The 18,473-nt window shown below is 42.9% G+C and overlaps 1 protein-coding gene across 10 annotated transcripts in view; it reads right to left on the bottom strand.

The window, feature by feature from the left end:
• The window catches only part of celf6 (CUGBP Elav-like family member 6), a 150,916-nt gene that overhangs the window by 42,172 nt on the left and 90,271 nt on the right, over positions 1–18,473 (bottom strand). For all 10 annotated transcript variants that reach the window (XR_013487988.1, XM_033617093.2, XM_078161305.1 and 7 more), the window contains exon 3: positions 6,948–6,996. Coding sequence is in view for 9 of the 10 variants with exons in the window: in XM_033617093.2 (XP_033472984.2) it covers positions 6,948–6,996 (49 nt within the window). In the remaining variant the exon portion in view is untranslated. The remainder of the gene's footprint in view (positions 1–6,947; positions 6,997–18,473) is intronic.

Raw genomic sequence — 18,473 nt, 5'->3', positions numbered from 1 at the left:
ATTTCAAATGCAGAGTAATGTTCCAGGCAGCACAACAGAGAAGTTGTGCTTCTTATGGTCTCATTAGAAAAGCCTGATGCTGGTGCACTGCTGCCTGGGAGGCCCGCCACCAGACACGCTTGCACATGTAGGCGTACAGACCCGGTGTACAAAATGTTGGGAACGACTTCTTAATATTGAGTTAGACTTTATTTTTCATCATCTACTGTATGTCCCTGTTAAGGCAGGAGTCTGTTTGGAATCAAAAGGTGCCATTTGCTTGCAGAATAAGCTTTTTAGATAATGAGCATTACACATTTGCACATCATGAGAGAGAGAAAAAATCCTAGAATAGCCACTTTTGGGATACATTTGATGTTGTCAAAGACTCTTTTGTAAGCTAGCATTGTTATGTCTGTTTAAATCTGGTGCTACCAGTCCTCTGGCCATGAGACGTTCGCAGCCTTAGTAGACTTAATTTCCCTTCCCTCAAATAACCTAAGGGGATAATTCACCTCTTACAAGCCTCATTAACTTAAGAAACGTTACCTCCATGCCACGTTTTTGTGATACATTGACAGATTATCATTATTTTTCATGTGAAAGAAATAGTGCTGAAAACAGTTTATCAAATGATTAATTATTAGATGTTAGACAGGCAATCACTGGCAGTCAATTATATTTAATCATCAGTAAACTTAAACTAATTTATCAGGTTGTTTTTTTAATTTAAAAAATGCTTTTTGCAGGCTTAAAAGGAAATAAAGTGAAGGTTGAGGGGAGTGAAAAGTTCTGTATCAAGTACAGTAAAAGTACTCAGACAACAGAAGGCGTTGCTACATATCCACAAATTGACTTTCTCCTTAGGGATCACTAAATTGTTATATTTACATGGCAGCATATGCTACACTCTTTTTAAAGTTAATATTAGATCAGACACATCAAGGAACAAAAGTCACCGAATAATATTTTTGATCATAAAACTTGCCAGATTACAGATTGTATTTCATACAATCTTTGAAGTTTATTCATTTGTGCGTGTGTTTCGTAAATATGGTGATGATGCACAGTAAGTGAAGGACAATTACTTGCCATAATAGCATTGAGTGAAAAGGATGACTGAAAACTGACTACATTAAAGCCATTGGGAATAAATGGCTTTCAGAATGGACCAGAGAGAAACAACAAAGACAAATGGAAGCATTTTAACAAACTAAAAAACAAAGTCTTTGATGTAAAAGACATGTACGGTACTGTATCTCACATTATGCAATCGCTGGTTTACATCAACAGTAATCCTCCCACAATCTTGCCTGAGCATTGGAGTCACCATACTTAGAGAGAATTGTAGCTGGTACAGTTTTCCAAAGTGATGTTGAAGTTTTTCAGATTTTTTAAAGTAAGCACTCTAGCATTTCCCATACTAACAAAGTCAGCTAAGACAACCATTTGATACTCAGCAGTGCATTCAGGAAAGCAACTTAGGATCTCTGCACCTTCTGTTGTACATTGTGATGTGCACCAGGGAAGTTGCCAGACCTGGGTAACGTAATCAGCTGGGTTTACTTATGTTCTGATGTTGTTTCAGTGTCATGAATTTACAGTACGAATGTTAGCTGTTAGCATACATTTATGCTAGCATGCTAACATAAGAGAAGGGGTGAACAGGCTGCAAAAGCAAAAGGCTGCATAGTGGGATATTTAGTTGCACTATCAGCAGTATGAGCAACTCTTAAAGTTCAGGGAATCATTAAATTTGATATTACAATTACTTATAACAAGTATTGCATGATGGAGATTTAAGCACAGCATTTATATACAATACTGAATAATTTCATAGCTTTGCTCCCACTCATTTTTCAGGGTGAGACTGTTTATACGATAGTTTTCCTGTAAGCAACAGCACAGTGTTTTATTCCCATCTTACGTAATGTTAGAATTAAAAAACGCTCAGACTTGATGCATAATTCAGTGTCAGTATGCACAGTTCAAGTGCAGTGTCGAAGGAGATGAAGAAATAGTAAAGTAATGTAGTGAGGTAATTAGAAAACGACCTGCATGATATATGAATCTGTTTAGCTGCATTTCTCAACTGCCACAAGCTTTCTCCCTTTGCCTTTTCCCATCATCTTCGACTACCTAATAAGCCCCATTCTACTTCTAAGTCATGTTTAGTTCTCACCCAGCTAACAGAAGTAATTAGACCCCATCCCAGTGAAAATGATGTGCAACCACACACTAAACCTTTCTGCTGCTGGTCCCAATCTGATGTATGCAAGTGGATTATCCAGTATAGTGAGGTGGTAAATGGAATAATCAGAGGAGAACAAACATTCAAATTGTCAGTGTATCAGGCACGATGAGGGGATACAGACTTCGTGTTTGTAAATGCATTACTTATACCACTAGAGCTGTCACATCCATTTACCCGGGGGAGTGGGAGGGAGGCTTTAAACCTTCTGGTATGCATGATCAAAAACTAGCACAGAACAATTGAGGAAACTTGTGAGCCTGTTGCGGCTTCTGTCCAAATTTTTTAATTCCTTCTTTTCCTGCATTAGAAACTTCTCTAATGGCGAGGCCTGATCATGGAGCTCTGCAAAAAAAAAGCTGTTTAAATAAATGCCTTAAAACCTTAATTGACTACCCTTCAATGGTCACTGTTGAAATCCTGTGAATTATTTTGCCTGTCCAAGTGTCCCCATGTCTGTGTGTATTTCTCGGCACACACATATCAACCGCTGCCAGGGTTCTTCTTGACTTTTCAGAGTTTTGCACGATCGTGTCCAGAGGCACAGAGGGATCTTTTGGCTTCATTTGCATGTAAAGTGGAGCGCGCTCTTTCTGTGGGCGTGAGGTGCCTCCAGACAGCCCCTCCCCTGTGGCCTGCCAGACTGAGCCAGCCAGCAGCCCTCACTCTTCTCCTACCTGCTGGGGTGGGGCATGACAGCACAGTGCGCAACATCTTAAGGTCCTGTCAATCTCTTCAGTGCCCCGACTGGGGTCAACCTTCTGAAGAGCAGCAGGTTGGCAAGGACAAACATGACCCATTCACAAAGACTCCCCTCAGCCAGACAGACAAAAGGCATGGATAAGATATTAAAAAGGCTCACACAGGGCCGCTGAGTATCAAATGCAGGGATTGCAATGCTCCTGGCACTGTATAAGTATCCAATAAAACAAAAGTATGGGGAGCTAATAAACAAGTAGGGTAAAGAGACTGTGTGTAGACAAATGCACTGAGAGTGGCACTTTGTGAAAAAGTCGATGTTGATGGAAGTTGCTGGGCATTTCGGGAGAGTGTTGAAACCATCTTATCAGAGTTAATAAAAGGAGAGGGTGTTGCTGGCTGACCCATCATCTCTCTTCTCATCAGTGTGGTCTCCAGTCTCACAGCAGTGGCTAGAGGAGTGGGACCTGGCTCCAAGATTGTGTTTAGATAATGGCCATCTCCAATCATAGATAATCTGGCCCCATCTTTTCTTCACAGACACAGCAGCAGACAAGGTCAGGGGGAAAAAGATTCCTGGCGAGGCGAGGAGGAGATAGGGATGGGGCGGCTCTGAGATGATTTACTGCTGAGATTCACTCAGCTGCCTCCATCACCCTCCGTTAACTTTCTCATCCTGTCGTCTCTTCCCCTCTCGCTCTTTTTATCTTCCATCTCTCGCTCCCTCGCATTCCTCCATGGGCCTTGTACTGAATCCCCACCTCTCTCACTATCACTTGCTTCATCTCTCCCTTTGCACTGCAGTACCAATGAGACAGAGAGAGGGGAAGAATGGGAAAGAAAAGAAACAATATATACAGAGAGAGCAAGAGATGTCTACTTTCCCTCATGTTTGTCCCTTTTGGATTGAAGCAAATTTTTTTGGTTTCAAGTGGAGATACACTGTAGCATGTCTGTTCCTGCTCAGACCACAGAGCGAATAGGCAGAGGACCCATGCCTTCGATTGTGTCTCTGTATCTCTGAATTTAAATCACGGTTTGATAGAATTGGGCAGGAAAAAAAGAATGGTGTTAAGCGCATCAGATAAATGCGGACTTTGTGGGGAAGAGGTCGGCTGCTCAAGGAACAGAAATAGATTTAAGGACTGTGAAGCGCCCCTCCTATGCTCCATTCTTTCTTGATAATCCAAGGAAAAAATAAAATAAGACATGAGTCATTGTAATAGACAGCCAAAGAATCAGCTCTGTGATCCACAATGGCAGCCGAGCGGCAGGATTGTGCGCTCTCCACCCCCAGTCATTTTCTGAGCTCTGGTTTTACTTCCACTCCTGACACTCCCATATCCCCAGAGAGAGGACGTCTCTCAGGGACACCGTGAACAAAAGAGGGGCTACTGGAGTCTCCAAATGGAGTAATGGGCCCTAATGCCTGCACAGGCACGTAATCGAGACCCCAGCACAAGTTCCCATGACAGATAATTGCTGATGTCTTGGTTGTGATAAATGTGACTCCATTCTAGAGGTACAAATGTCCTGGTGCAGCCCTGGGTTTGACAATCTGGAGGCCCCACTGGGATTGGTGAACCTGACTGCTCCTCAGCCTTACACAGATGAATCCCTTGCTACTTTCTCTCCTTTAGTCAGCCCTAGCTGGGCTGTCTATTTTCCTTTAACCACAGGCCTTCATAGTAAATCTCATTTCATTGTCAGCCGCGACTGTGGTTTACTTCCCTGGCCTGTCTGCTGACTTCCTGTTGCCATTAACGCTCAATATCTCTGTTGGGGCCTGTCTGCTTGGTCTTATTTCATTCTGTGCTGTGTCCTATCCTGTCCTCCCATATAGAAAGTTCATCTGACAGACTAGCAGGGGCTGTGCCAGCCTAAGAGCTCTCTGTATTTCATTCACACTGCCTGTTCATCTCCCTTTTCTTTCTGCTGAAAAAAAGGGTAGTAATTGATATTGGGGCCCATCCATCCTCCCCTCTTAAGTCCAAAGATCCAATTTATCTTGGTGAGAATGCCGATTGGCTCTCGCCCAGACCTTGTCGGTCAGACTTTGCCTGTTTTTAGATGGCCGTTAATTAAAGTGCCGCCATGACAAAAATAAGATCTACACGGGGGTGTGTGTGGCAATAGAAATGGGCCATCTGATTCACACTTGACCACATAAATCAGCGAAGTGGCTCAGTCTAATCTGACCTAGGCAGTCTAAATCACCACTCTGAAATGCAAGCACAGGGCAGACACAGACCGGTCCAATTAGATCCAATTCCACCCATGTAAATCTTTAACAGGCTTAATCTGCATTAACCTCAGCGATGTTAGTCACAAATGGCTTCAGAATGATCTAGTCAATCACCATGTCAGTCAGACTAAAGATGGAGGGTGGAGGCTGCGCAAGGGAATCGTTGCAATGTCAAAGCACGATTGCACATTTAAATGTCATGACGCATGCTTTGAACATGCAGGTTTACTTTTTAAAGGAGAATATTCTTTTAAGCAAGTGATCTCACACATTGACTACGTTTACATGCACATATGACAATATTCTGTATTTGATATGGGTCATGTTAACAGCATATTCCGTTTAGATATTCTGAATCAGGCCTTATGTCGAATGTACTATTTCCAGGTAAGACGTGGGATATCCTGATGTTATTCGGGTTTTAGGACCATTCTTTGAACATGTGTGCAGCATTTGGAATACGCATCTGAATTGGGGTCTTTACCACAGTTTGCAACGCGCAGCCTCTTGCCTGTTAAGGTTGGCTCTGTGCATTGTCATGGATGCATTGTAAACAAACCAACTAGCCAAAAGTTTCTAAGGATGGTGTTAAGATGCATGCCCCTGAAAAACCCCACATTTCTGGTCGGAAAAAGAAAAACACCTACTTTTAAACATTCTGAAAGACTTGAATATCAACAGGTTTTTGGATATGAGCAAATTTTGCAATGCTGACCTTTTCAAGAAGATGGTTGGAGGTGTGAAAAAGGCAGGCTGTGTTCACGCAGTTGAACAAGTTTGCCACTGGTAGGAAACTTGATGCAAAGAAAGAAAATGGCACAAGCGGCTCCAGCTTCTCTACTATTCCGTATTTTGACGTGATAAACTTCAGGTCAGGGCATGTTAATCAGAGTATGCACAGCTGCATGTAAATGGGAATATAAGTGAAATATTCAATTGCAATAGCCATGTAAACAGCTCAGTAGGAATATTGTCTTTTTTGGAATAAGGGCTGAAAGAAGAATATATATAGACATGTACACGTAGTCTTTGAATCACACTAAATCTGACTTTGGTAAGTGATGGGTTTTCAATCTACCATCTAATCTATACATTTATAGTGAGTATTGTACATATGTATGTTGTTTTTATAGAAGTGAAACAGGGTCTGTATATAACCGTCAATTAGTTGCGCTCTCCGTCTTCTAGACATAAACAGATACTGTGCATACCACAAAAAGCTTCCAAACTCCTTAAATAATGATACTGTGTGTCCCACTTTGGAAGACTTATGCTGCCTCTTCCCTTTATTCAGTGACTAATAAATTAATACATTCAGTCAAATTGATACTGTATCACTCCTAAGTAGTAGCTCTGTGGTGTTTCTATAAGTTTGTGTGTTTGTGCTCGCCTGTGTATGTCTGGGGTGTATTCCACTGCCTCTTCTCTGTACGCAGACTTTACTATCACTCTATGGAGATCAAGGGATGGAGATCCTCCACTCCCCATTCTTTCCCTCTCTTTTATTTGTCTCTCTCTTTCTCTCCATGTCTCGCTGTCTTGTCTTTGAACCGCTCCCAGTGACTGTGAACCTGAGACAGCCCCTCTGCTGGCACAGATGGGAAGTCAATAGAAGCAAGTGACCTATATTACGGGCTACTCTACTAACTCCCAGTGTGTCTCAAGTGAGAGCAGAATATTAAGGATTGCATGTGCGCTGTTCCAGTGTATTTGTGCGTTTGTGTGTGTTTTTTAAGGGGGGTGTGCAACGGAGACCAGGAGAAGGTTAATTACCTCCTCGTCCTTCGCTGTCGGCTGGCTTCACCTGGATGGGCCGGTTCATCTGGAGAGAGAGAGAAAGAGAGGGAGGGAAGAGAAGGGAAATCCCAGGTTAGCATGAAATGATAGGAGCAACGGCTACAATATGTGAAGTGGGTGAGAACAAGTGAAATGTGGCAGTGTTCCTGGCATTAATGTCCTGAGTTTGTCCTGCTCTGTGAGCTAAACGCAAAAATCAAACAGTGGCGATGCCGTAAAAGAGATAAATCTGTGCAGTGCTCCATGCCAACGTGTTTAATTAATCCAGGGCACTGCCTCTAGAGATGCCTGAATTCCCCTCACAGTTCAGCAGAATTAGCACTTTTCAATGACGGAGCCACACTGGGTGTCAGATGGCACTTGGAGATTAATGCCATTACATCAGCCACTCCCAGCCCCACAGGGAGAGGTCCTTTCAGGCTGGCCCTTGCTCTTCCTGTCCCCTCCTGGCTCCAGACTCCCAGTCACCAGCTATATCCTGCTCATCCCTGACCCTCAGCAATCCCTCTTTCTCTGCCTCCATCCCTTCCTGCTCTCTTTCCTCTCTACCCACAAGGCCTTTTGTGACTCACAACCAATATGCCACTGGTCTGGACAGCCAACCCCACCCTGCCCCAGCCTGCTCCTCCTGGAAGCCATTGAGAGCCACCGAACAGCGTAGCTGTGAAACAGCTTGTGAAAGGTTAACAGTAGGGAATCGATAAACAACCTTTGAAGATCCATTTTATAGTGAGGTGAAAGCAAAACGTCGCCAAGCTAACATAAAAAAACCCTTTTAAAAACTGCACGCCGTGAATAAAAACTCCCCTGGCTCTTTTTGCTCCCCTGTCTGTGGTTTCATTTTTTTCTCACTCCCTGGAGTTTGAATATGAAAACAGAAAAACACTCGATCTTGTGCCGTCTCTGAAACAGCAATAATATCCCCTCTTTCCTTTGTGAAAAGGGTGAGTGTTAAGAGCCACCCTCGAAGACCCTTGCTTATTGAGGCTACCCACGCATGTCATATTTGGCATTGTGTTTTATATTTGGCGTGGTGTTTTTTTCTGGCTTCAGTCAGCAGTGGGCCTATCTTTCTAACTAGGCCATGCAGACAGGTCCAACATGTGAGTGCCACTGAATGGCACACGGTACTGCCCCCTCAGATCAGTCAGCTAGGGCAGCACAGTGGGTGTTGGGCCCTCAGGCAACGCAGCACTTGACAGCAGTTGACCACGGCCAAATATAGACCTAAGACTTTGGACATGTATAGACAAGCATATACATGGTGACACCCCTGGGGACATAATGTACTTGCCGAGCAATATGCTGTGACACTAGAACAAAGCTTAGGGAGATGACGGTCGCATCACAAAGACAGGCAAATGAAGTCACACACACACAGACTGAGATGGAGTCACACTCATACAAATGAACTTCCCCACATGCAGATGTTCAGTAAGTGCAGAGTGTAATTTCCCTTGCTAATATGTGAGGTAAAGAGGTAAATATACATCATCTACTCTTGTTTTTTGAAGGTGAACAACATTGATAGTGTTTGACTTTGTGTATGTCATCGTTAAATTTTCTTATATTCTCAAGTTTGTTTAAGCTACAGCCATTATGTGTCAGGGGCTGACTTACTGAGGCTCTGAGAGTCCTGTTGGTTTGTGTTTAGGGCTGAAGGGTTCCTTACCATCATTATTATCATCCTTGTATGGCCTTAAACAACCAGACAGGGACACTATCATTCTCTCTGGCTGGATAGCAGCCATCAATATTCCCCTTAATATGTTTACATGTGAGTCTGAGGTGAAGTGCAGGTAGGGTAAAGCACTGATGTATGTGGGTATGGAGTGGAGAGAATTAAGGTCAGTTGGATCAGTTAGTTAAGGTGGGTTCTGTGTATATATCGCAAGTATGTGTGTGTGTGTGTGAGTGTGTCTTGACAGCAGCTGAGGTTGGGGGCAGAATTTGTCTCACATAAGAGGTTTAGAGTAGCCTGAAGTCCCAAGATCCCTGTCCAGTGATCAGTCAGCTTCCAGGTCTTAAACGGCAGCGATTGGTCAGGAGGCTTCATTAGTAGCCCCTGAGCCACTGTAGCAACAAGAGTCATTAGACAACCCAAAAGTACACTTGGGGTTGCTAGGCAACCAAGCGGAGGTGGCCGGCAGGCAGGCAAAGCAAGCTGGCCGTTGGTCTGCGGGCTGTTAGCCAACCAATTGGCACTCCTTTCTTTCTTCTCTTTTTTCTTCTTCTTTTTTTCTTTACTTGGTCCAAGGAGGTCATAGTGAGGGGGGAGGGAAAAAAAAGATTTCTCAACTCCCACCTTCCAGCATGTCCCACTTTCATGTCCCTTTTTAGTGACTGTGACAATGAGTTTTCAGAGCGAGTCTGCTGCAACGTCTGCTCCAGCTTCCTGCCAAATTATGGAGTTCAGCTAGATGCCAAACTATGGAGTTGTGAGTAGCTCTCACATGCATATGGCAGCAGTTAAGATGTCTGCTTCTTTGAGCTACTTTTAGTGTCCTCTACATACATTTTTTTGTGCAAACAGAGGGAATGTTTCTCGTGCACGCGCTTACTGCACAGAAATCTTGAAGTTCACTTTACTTTTATCCTCTCGCTCTCTCCCTCTCTCTCTCTCTGTCACACTCACACACGGAGGCACAAAAAGTCTAGGGGCTCAATAACAGCAGGTGGCTTAGGTGACATTTTAATCCCTTATTACTGAGTGCAGGATTAGCCAACAGATCAAGGCAGAGTTAATTATATGAATTCATCAGAGGCTGGGCGAAGAGGCAGTCTGCTTTCCCCTAGGGCCAGGACCCACCCCCACACCCACCACCCACCCTTTGCCTACTCACACACACATACACACACATAAAGAAAGAGGACAAGTGACATTCTGTATGTCTGAGAAGCTAGCTGCTTCCTTATTAGCATTGCAGCGGCAGAAAGCTAAGATAACGCATACAGTGGAGCCTCCAGAGATGCTGTAAGACAAATGACATCAACTACCTTCCCGTTGGGCCCTGCAAAATGAACTGCATAGACATTGGAGAGGAAGACTACAGGGTTTTTCATCCTATAGACGTGTGGCTGCCGAGGCTGAAAGGAGTTCAACACCCCCCCGTCTTGCTTTATCTTTGTCTCTCTCTGCCCCTTTGGCCTCCAAAACCAATATGCTTCCCACCACAGCCCCTTAATGGGTTGATCAATGCTGACAAATAGGCAGCTCATGCTGTCTTGCCTGGGAACTCACAGCTCTGTGCCTGTGTGCTGCTGCACTTAGAGAGGCCATCTCTCTTTTTCCTCATCTCTCCCTTTTTCTGTCTTTCTCTTTCTTTTCACTCACTTTTCTCCCTCTCCATATTTCCCCCTCCTTCATGCTCTATTTCCTTTATGTCTATACATTCATTTTTTTTTCTTTGCTCTTATCTCTAGAGGCAAATCTACATTTTTCATTCTGTTATGATGAATAAAAGTCCGCTGAAGTCACGGAGGGGTAGGAAACCAACAGTGTGAAAGAGAGGAACTTGCTTACATTTTCCAGTAACGGACTTTGTGTAAGTTTCAGAGTATGTGTGTGTGTGTGTGTGTGTGTGTGTGTGTGTGCATTTCAGTCCATCTATCTTGCTAGTCTGTCTGATTGATAACAGTACAGTGGAGAGAAAGAGAGACAAGGACACCACTGGCCTTTGACCGTGTTTGACCATGCTTTGTGAATACCACTGCTCACAGAACAAGCAAGGAGAAATGCTATCAACCAGAAACTCTAAATACAGAAAAATGTTTTTCCTGAATCACGAGAAAGGTGTGTGCACTTGTACTCTGCATACACTGTCAAGTTTCTTTAGCTGTCACTCTTTTCTTTTTTAGTTGACTAGCAATATCCAGTGTGAAGATGGACTTTTTAGCGATCCAAAGTTCAATTGGACAGATCCTGATTTTCAAATTTGAATCTATGTATTTGCTGTCACCTTGAATCTCATCTACTAAACAACACTGGAACAGTTAGTACTTCTCAATTTCTTCTCAACACCCTAATCACCTATATGATCACTTAATATTTATGTTGTAATAATTTGTGCATCAGACAGAACGAACCAACAGAGACACACAGATAATTATGATGTAGAATGAGCACTGGGCTGAACCCACAAAAATCCCTTTAAGTGCTGCTCGTGCAATTAAAAGACAAGTCACTCAGAAAAAGACAGTGAGCTAAATGCACACGCTATAAAATGAAATATATTTCCAAACAGTGGTTTAACAAAGCTGTAATGAAAATCATCTTTGCCATGTTGGGCCGTATCTTACCGACACATTTACAACAATCTGCAAAGTTTTGTGTCTCGCGCACACGATGCACAATGAAGGCACATCCTGGCGCACCTGCTATTTTTGTTCCTCAGTGAGCATCCACGCTTGACAGGCATGTTGGGTGAAGTGGGATATTAATAGGAGGGTGTGGTGATGAATCATTACCCTCTCAGCCAGTCACATTACTCATCTCATAACTTTTAAACAGTTGTGCCAATCACAGTGGCACATGACGAATAAGGTTCACCAAATGAAAGGAAGAGTGTAGACTAATTTGTTTAAATATAAAAATATGCTTGTCCAGGAAGTGCAAAGTGACAAAGGGACATATACACAGCATGTCTCCACAAATTGGGTGCCATAGGCTGGTGATGAAGTTCTCTACGATGAATTTACATTTGTGGAGATGCAATTTTTCAGTCTTAATTCATGCAGTTTTATTGTGAAAGACCGTTTGTGCAGTGTAACAATGCAGCCCAGTAAAACTAGAAGAAAACTAAAATAAAAGTAAGAAAAATAAAGTAAAGAAAGTGTCACATTGCCATTCTGGTTCCATTTAGTTTAGTTTGTACTGGGAAATTAATAAAGTTAGACTTACTTAGTTTTGGCTGCATCTACATGCAACAACAAAGTCACTACTGCCAAAACTGTGATTGAGCATTACTCTGTTTGAGCCCTGCATAAACTCACAATTCCCCCAAATAATCCTGTTTACATGACTTTCCCCAGAGAATTGTGGAAATGATTTTTTTTCCCTTCCAAAACAAATAACTTGTTTCCTGAATTGCCACTCTCAAATTTAACTGAAACAGTTACGCTACAGATTGAGGTCTGCTGCAATTTGAAATGCATTGAAACACAGAATACAGTGTCATGCAGACAAGACCAAGTTATTGTTTTTCAGGACACAAATAAGTCACTAGTCAAGTCCCAAGTTAAGACTGACAAGTCCCAAGTCCTGAAGTTTGAGTTTTGAGCCCTAAACAAGTCATAATGTGCTCTTTCCCAAGTTTGTTTGAAGTGCCTCCATCTCCTTCACATTTTACATACTGCAGTTGTTATTTTGGTGACCACCCCACAGTTTTGTGTGCAAACAGAATTATCTTTGGTGTCATTTTTTCTGGCACTCAATAACGTAATATTAGTTCTTCATGGTTCCCTCCTGCAACTTGACGGGATGCCAGATTGGTTCAGACAAAGTGGAGGCTCTGGAGGATTAAGCATTGAATTGCTGGGAGTGTATAGCATTAATGAAATGAATTGATTCGTGTCACACTTTTTAAATTGCAAACTTTTTAATCTTTGGGCTAGGGGACAGGTATCAAGTATTTTAAAGCCAAAGAGCTCAAGTCCAAGTCAAGTCACGAATCATTGGTGTTAAAGTCCAGTTTTTTGATTGTGTCAAGTCAAGTCTAAAGTCATCACATTTGTGACTTAAGTCAGACTCAAGTCCAAGTTGTGTCACTCAAACCCACACCTCTGGCACCACCTTCGCAAGACCCGTTGAAAGGGAGGCACTGCTACATGCTGCTACTGCCTGAAAATTCATGCCATTAAGGACTTTTCTAATGTAGTGAAAATAATGAACTTGCAACAATCTTAAGATTTTTCATGAAAGCTAATCTAGCTGGACACACTGTGACCTTTTCACAGCAAATTGTTACAAACAAATACACAATAGAAAAAATAATAATGGTACTGTGTATTAATTTCTCTTTGCTCACATTTTATTTCAGCTCCTTTCTTTTAATCTCACACATCAGATACCATTTAGTTTTCAAGTCATCAGGTACCATTCTCTTGATAAGCCCTCCATTGTTTGATGCCTCTCATTATCATTCTGCAGTTTTGCCGTCAGTGAATTCATTGGAGCTGTTGATGCCATTTACAGCCTTTTAAGCTCAATTAAAGATGTTTAATGCAGACTGACTTTTCTTAAAGAGCCAACAAAGAGCTGGTAGCGGTGGCTGAGACCGAGAAGCCTCAATCCAAAAGCAGATTTAAGGATGCCAAGGTCCCTGACCTATAAAGTCACTGTAAATGCCTCTGTCATTATTACCAGTGCCTTGGAGGTTTAGGAAATTCAGAGTATTCTGCTGCTTCAGTGAGTGGAATTGGCATTTCTGTCAATACTCACTTTACAGTGTCATGGTAAGGTTGTAGTTGATTTACCCTTTTTTTTGTGTGTCGGAAAAGATATTTTTTCCTCGCACCAGCCCAAATGAAAGCAAAACAGTACATGTAAACAGAGACCAACATTCCTTGATAAAATGACCCTCCTCCAGATTGGATCTGTTATATATTGAGGATCCATTCAGGTAATACAGCACAAAAAAACCAGCATCTTGAAATACAACTATCTCACTGTAGGCCCATCTCATCGGCAAGCGAGCGCCCATATCCTGCACAGCCTGTACTGTACCAGCCCAAATTACTCCTTCTATCACCCATCGCTCACACGTCAGGACATCCTTCCCCTCATTTCTGTGTGGAAGAGAAACAGGGCCGGCACAGCGGGAATGAGTCTTTCTCTCAAATTGGTGTGCGAGTTCACAGCAGCCTCCCTGTGAGGCCAGCGAGTCAGGAGAGGTTGGGCCTGCCCTGCGTGTTGGAGGAGATGGGTTAGAGTCGGAGTGATCACACACTGCCTGTCTCCCTCGAAAACACATGAAGGAGGGCTGTGTCTGCCTCACTGTGAAGAAGAGGGAGAAGGGGCGCTGACAGCTCAGCAGAGGGTGGCTGGCGGTGAAATGCGGCCTATTTTTAGCTCTGAGCCCGAGCTCCTATTTAAAGACTAGGTACTGGGGGTCGGTTAAGAAAGGGGGATAGCAAAGAAAAAAAAGTGTTGCTTGTAACCAGCTAACAGTTTTCCCTGGTGTGATGCTTCAGCGTCATAAGGGAGCATCTCTGTGTTTGTGTTTTGTCTCTGTAATCTCTGTCCCGCTCTCCATAATTACCTGGCAATCGATTCCCCCTGGAGCGGGATTTTGGCTTTTAATTTATCTCTATGAATCCAATATTGGCTCTTTGGTCCTCTGAGAGGCCCAGTTGGGCATCTGAACCAGTCTGCACCACCCCACACTGCTTGGTCCAATCCAACCCAATCCAGTCTTAGGGAGTGTAGCCCAGTCTATGTTCAGAAAAGTCCCTTTCTCCCTTCCTATTTTTATTTTTACTCCACTGGTGCCCAGCAGGCCTCCTCTCGAGGTGGGACAGAGGCGGACAGAGACAGAAAGTGGATGAGAAATCGAGCCATCATGTTATCCTCTGCTCCATAAAGCCTCTGTTCTTCCTCTGACTGTAGATGGATTGCTGTGTAGATCACTGCAACCAATGGCCAGTGCACTATATTACATTTATTGCCCCCTTTTTTTCCCTCCCTATCTCCCTCCCTCCTCTTCCCGTGGATGTGAGTGGGGGGGTGGAAAGAAGGACAGGGGGAGTCGGGGTAGAGGTGCATCAGGGGGAAGAGGGGGGTGACGATTCGACACAGTGAGACAAGACTAACAAATTAGTCAAAGTGACAGGGAGTTTTATGAGGTCTGCTCTTGTGAGGCGACTGCTGCTCTCTCCTCCCTCTCTCCCCGTCTCTCTTTCTCTGGGCCACAGGGACACCATGCCGGGACGTGTGTGTGTGTGTGTGTGTGTGTGTGTGTGTGGTACATATCTGTGCATTTGAAAAGGAGAAGAGCCAAGTAAGTGGCAGAATAAGGAAGGAGAAAGGAACAACGAGGACATGTAAGGTAAGGTAAGAAAGAGAGAAGGGGGAAGTAATGGATATAAGAGGCTCAGGGATTAGGGAGGAAGAAGGCAGAGGTTTAGCTTTGCTCTGACGTCTGCTTTTCATTTTGCATGTCATGGTATAACAGCCACTCTTACACATTTAGTTGTCTTTAGTCATATTGACGGGGGAGTATTTATGATGTGATTATTTCACTTCCATGCTAACGGGCAGAGGCTGTAACCTACAAGTACCTGGATGTCTCATGTGTATCTGTATATTAATTGCTCTAAATTGCAAGCATTTAACCAACCTGGACCTTTGGGAAGTAGTTTTTAAATGGCATGTATGTTGAGCTGTTTTATGAACAGAGAGATTAAGTGGAACTCCGTCTATGTCAGGAGACAGGGAACATGTATGTGTATGTATATGAGATCTGCGCAAAAACAAAGCAATTCAAGTTGATAATAGTGTACACATACTGCTGCAAATGCATACGCCCAAACGCAGAAGGTTAAATGCCCAGACTCAAGCACTGCACATAAACAACAAAAAAAGCCAGAGCAGGAATCGCAACAATAACCCAGTGCCTCCCCGGGAGCATCTATCACTCTGCAAGGCCACAGTACAAATGTTTCTGAGCTGGGCCGGGAAAACAGCTAAAGTGGCTCACGGTATAAAGAGGAGTGGGAGAATAATAATAAGTGGAAGGTAATGACACACCATGCATCTGTCAGATTTATGAGTGTATATCCTGCTCTGCTCCTCTCATATACCTGCCGGTGCCGGGCCTGCGCTCCAGCCCCGTACACACCACAGTGCTGATGAGAGGAGTCAGCGGTGAGCAATCACGGAGCACAGAGCGAAGGGGAGAATGGAGCTGGACTCGTTCTGCTATGGGCAATGACAACATCCAACAATTGAGCACTAAAGGCCCAGAGGACACTAACACACACAAACACACACATCAAAACAGCCTGCAAAAATGCACAGAATCACAGAGAGGCGTGTGACAAACAGGCAGTCAGGATGGGGCTCAGAGGAAACAGCCTGTGATACATAGATTTAAATATATAGATATACAAAGCTATATATTTATTTAATTACCATTATGCTTCAAAACAGATGGCAGCAGTGTACAGTGTTAACTAAACTGCTAATTCTGTTCTTGGAAGATGCAACAGTGCTTCCGATTCAATTATGTCCTTGTTTTTTCCATCAGGCTACATGTTCTGCCTCACTTCTACTTTTGCTTCTGTTCTCTACCAGTGTGCTGTAAGAGGTAGCATCACACCACGGAGGAGAACCAAAACACTGCAATGTAAACAATGCAAATTTCATAATGTTTTATGAAACAGGAAATGCATTTTCAAAGTGTTTGTTTGGCCTTTAGGATACACATAATCAACCCGGTTTGGGTGAGAAGTGTTAAATGTAAACAAAGCTGTATTTGTTTACAATGGAAATTCCACAGAGTTTGTCTCATGTAGCCAAAGGCTGATGAGTGGTTCTTAAACAGCATATTGTTTATAAAAAGTTTATCTGGGGTCAGATTCAAACGTTTGCGGCTGTTTTTGTTATAGATATCGAGAAAAGATATCTTTGTCTGTCCAAGGTGGGTTTCACATTTGGTGATGACACGTCATTGCCAGGGGCTGGATGAGTTTAAGACACTAATAAAAAAGAAATGCATTGTGGCAATACATTGTAAGAATGTACAAAATGAAATATCTTGATTAACTAGCTGGCCCCAATCATCTAGCTTATTACCATAAACACACTTACACATTCACAGAAATGCACTTGCAGCCTGCTGACAGTAAGTAATGTATGGCGAGGGTCGTGCAGTGTGTACACACACACACACACACACACACACATTTCAGACTCAACAAAGCATACACACTCAAAAACAAGACAGTATGATCACACGCTTGCTCGATACATACATTCACACACACAGATAAACACATACCTAACTACACAAAGCTGTATGCCGGTACATTAGCCAACCTGCGCCTTAGATCTGATCAGATCAAATCAACCCTGTATGATCTTAACAGAATTCCCAGCAAAAAGTGACTTAGAGTAAATGTACAAGCATTACACACGTGTCAGACTCACATTGCATAGGTAGTGTTGGGTTAATAATGTAGACATGCTCGTGTGTTTACCTGAGAGAGGATGTCACCAGCTATCTCTTTTGTAGCAGGTGCGTGTGCAAATAGCCTTAAAATAGCAGAACCAGGTGGTACTCCATGTAAAGCTAGTCAAACAGGTGCCATAATTAGAGGTTATTAAAATAAAAAATAAAAAAGAGCAGAAATCCTCAGGAGCAGAAAGAAATCTCCGATGAGCATGCACCCGTTTGTGCACCCTTTTTTCCACAGACAAAGGTACTTTTGGTCAGTGCCAGTGGTCACAGTGGGACGCACTTTGCTTAAAAATAAAATATGTAATATTTTTTTTATTTCTATAATGACAATATTTGCCTATTCTTGTTTGTATTCGGGTTTTTTTGCACAAAGAACACAAATTACACAAATAAAGTTTGAGATAACAGCGTTTTGTTTGTTTTGTGTTGCATTTTAGGTTTGACACTCATTTTCCCATAAATATGATTAGGTTGTTTTTGGAGAAGATTTTTGTCTTTGCTGTTTTTCCTATAGCCACTGATTAGGTCTTAGTTCTAGATATCTCCAGGGGGACCAAAACATTTTACGTGTTTGGCTATTGATTCTATTAGGCTTAAGATAAAATCTCATGCCATACTCACATGCACACGCACACGCACGCACACACACACACACACACACACACACACACAAGCTGCTGATAATATGAAGTGCTCATTACATGCACGGCATGCACATGACAACACGCAGAAAGGAGCAATGGATTCATAAACACACTCACCGGCTGCTGATAGTAATGGAAGGCCCGAGAATGAAGATGCTCATCAAACAAACACCATCATAGTTAAATGGTCTCATAAATACACACAGCCAAACAAACACAGGAATAAAATAATAATAATGGAACAGAAGATGCATTGTCGTAATGAGCAATAGAGGACTGTTATTACACAAACAAATGCAAGCATGTGGATAACCAAGCACATGGAGTCATACACTCTAATGCATACTTTCTCAGTTGCAAGCAAATGCACAGACACGCACACACACACACACACTCACAAATGCCGGCAAACTTGTGCAGAGATTCCTTCAGACGCTAGCACACACAGCACAGCACACACAGCCCTGCAAGTGTGTTCCAAGACACCGTTAGCACAGAAGGCTGTTTGTGAAAATGATCACATCAATCGAAGTGATAGATAAAAGACTGGGAGCAATTGATAAAGTGCCACAATTATTTGGAAGATGAATGGCTGAATTTGCTTTTGAAATTGGACTGGATCTCAGTGCAATGGAACAGAACTCATCATCATCAATGAGCCTGCCATTAGATTGCTTTCT

This window comes from Epinephelus lanceolatus, chromosome 2 (genome assembly GCF_041903045.1).
Source record: "Epinephelus lanceolatus isolate andai-2023 chromosome 2, ASM4190304v1, whole genome shotgun sequence".
Lineage (NCBI taxonomy): Eukaryota > Metazoa > Chordata > Actinopteri > Perciformes > Serranidae > Epinephelus > Epinephelus lanceolatus.
This window is presented reverse-complemented; position numbering and strand designations above follow the sequence as displayed.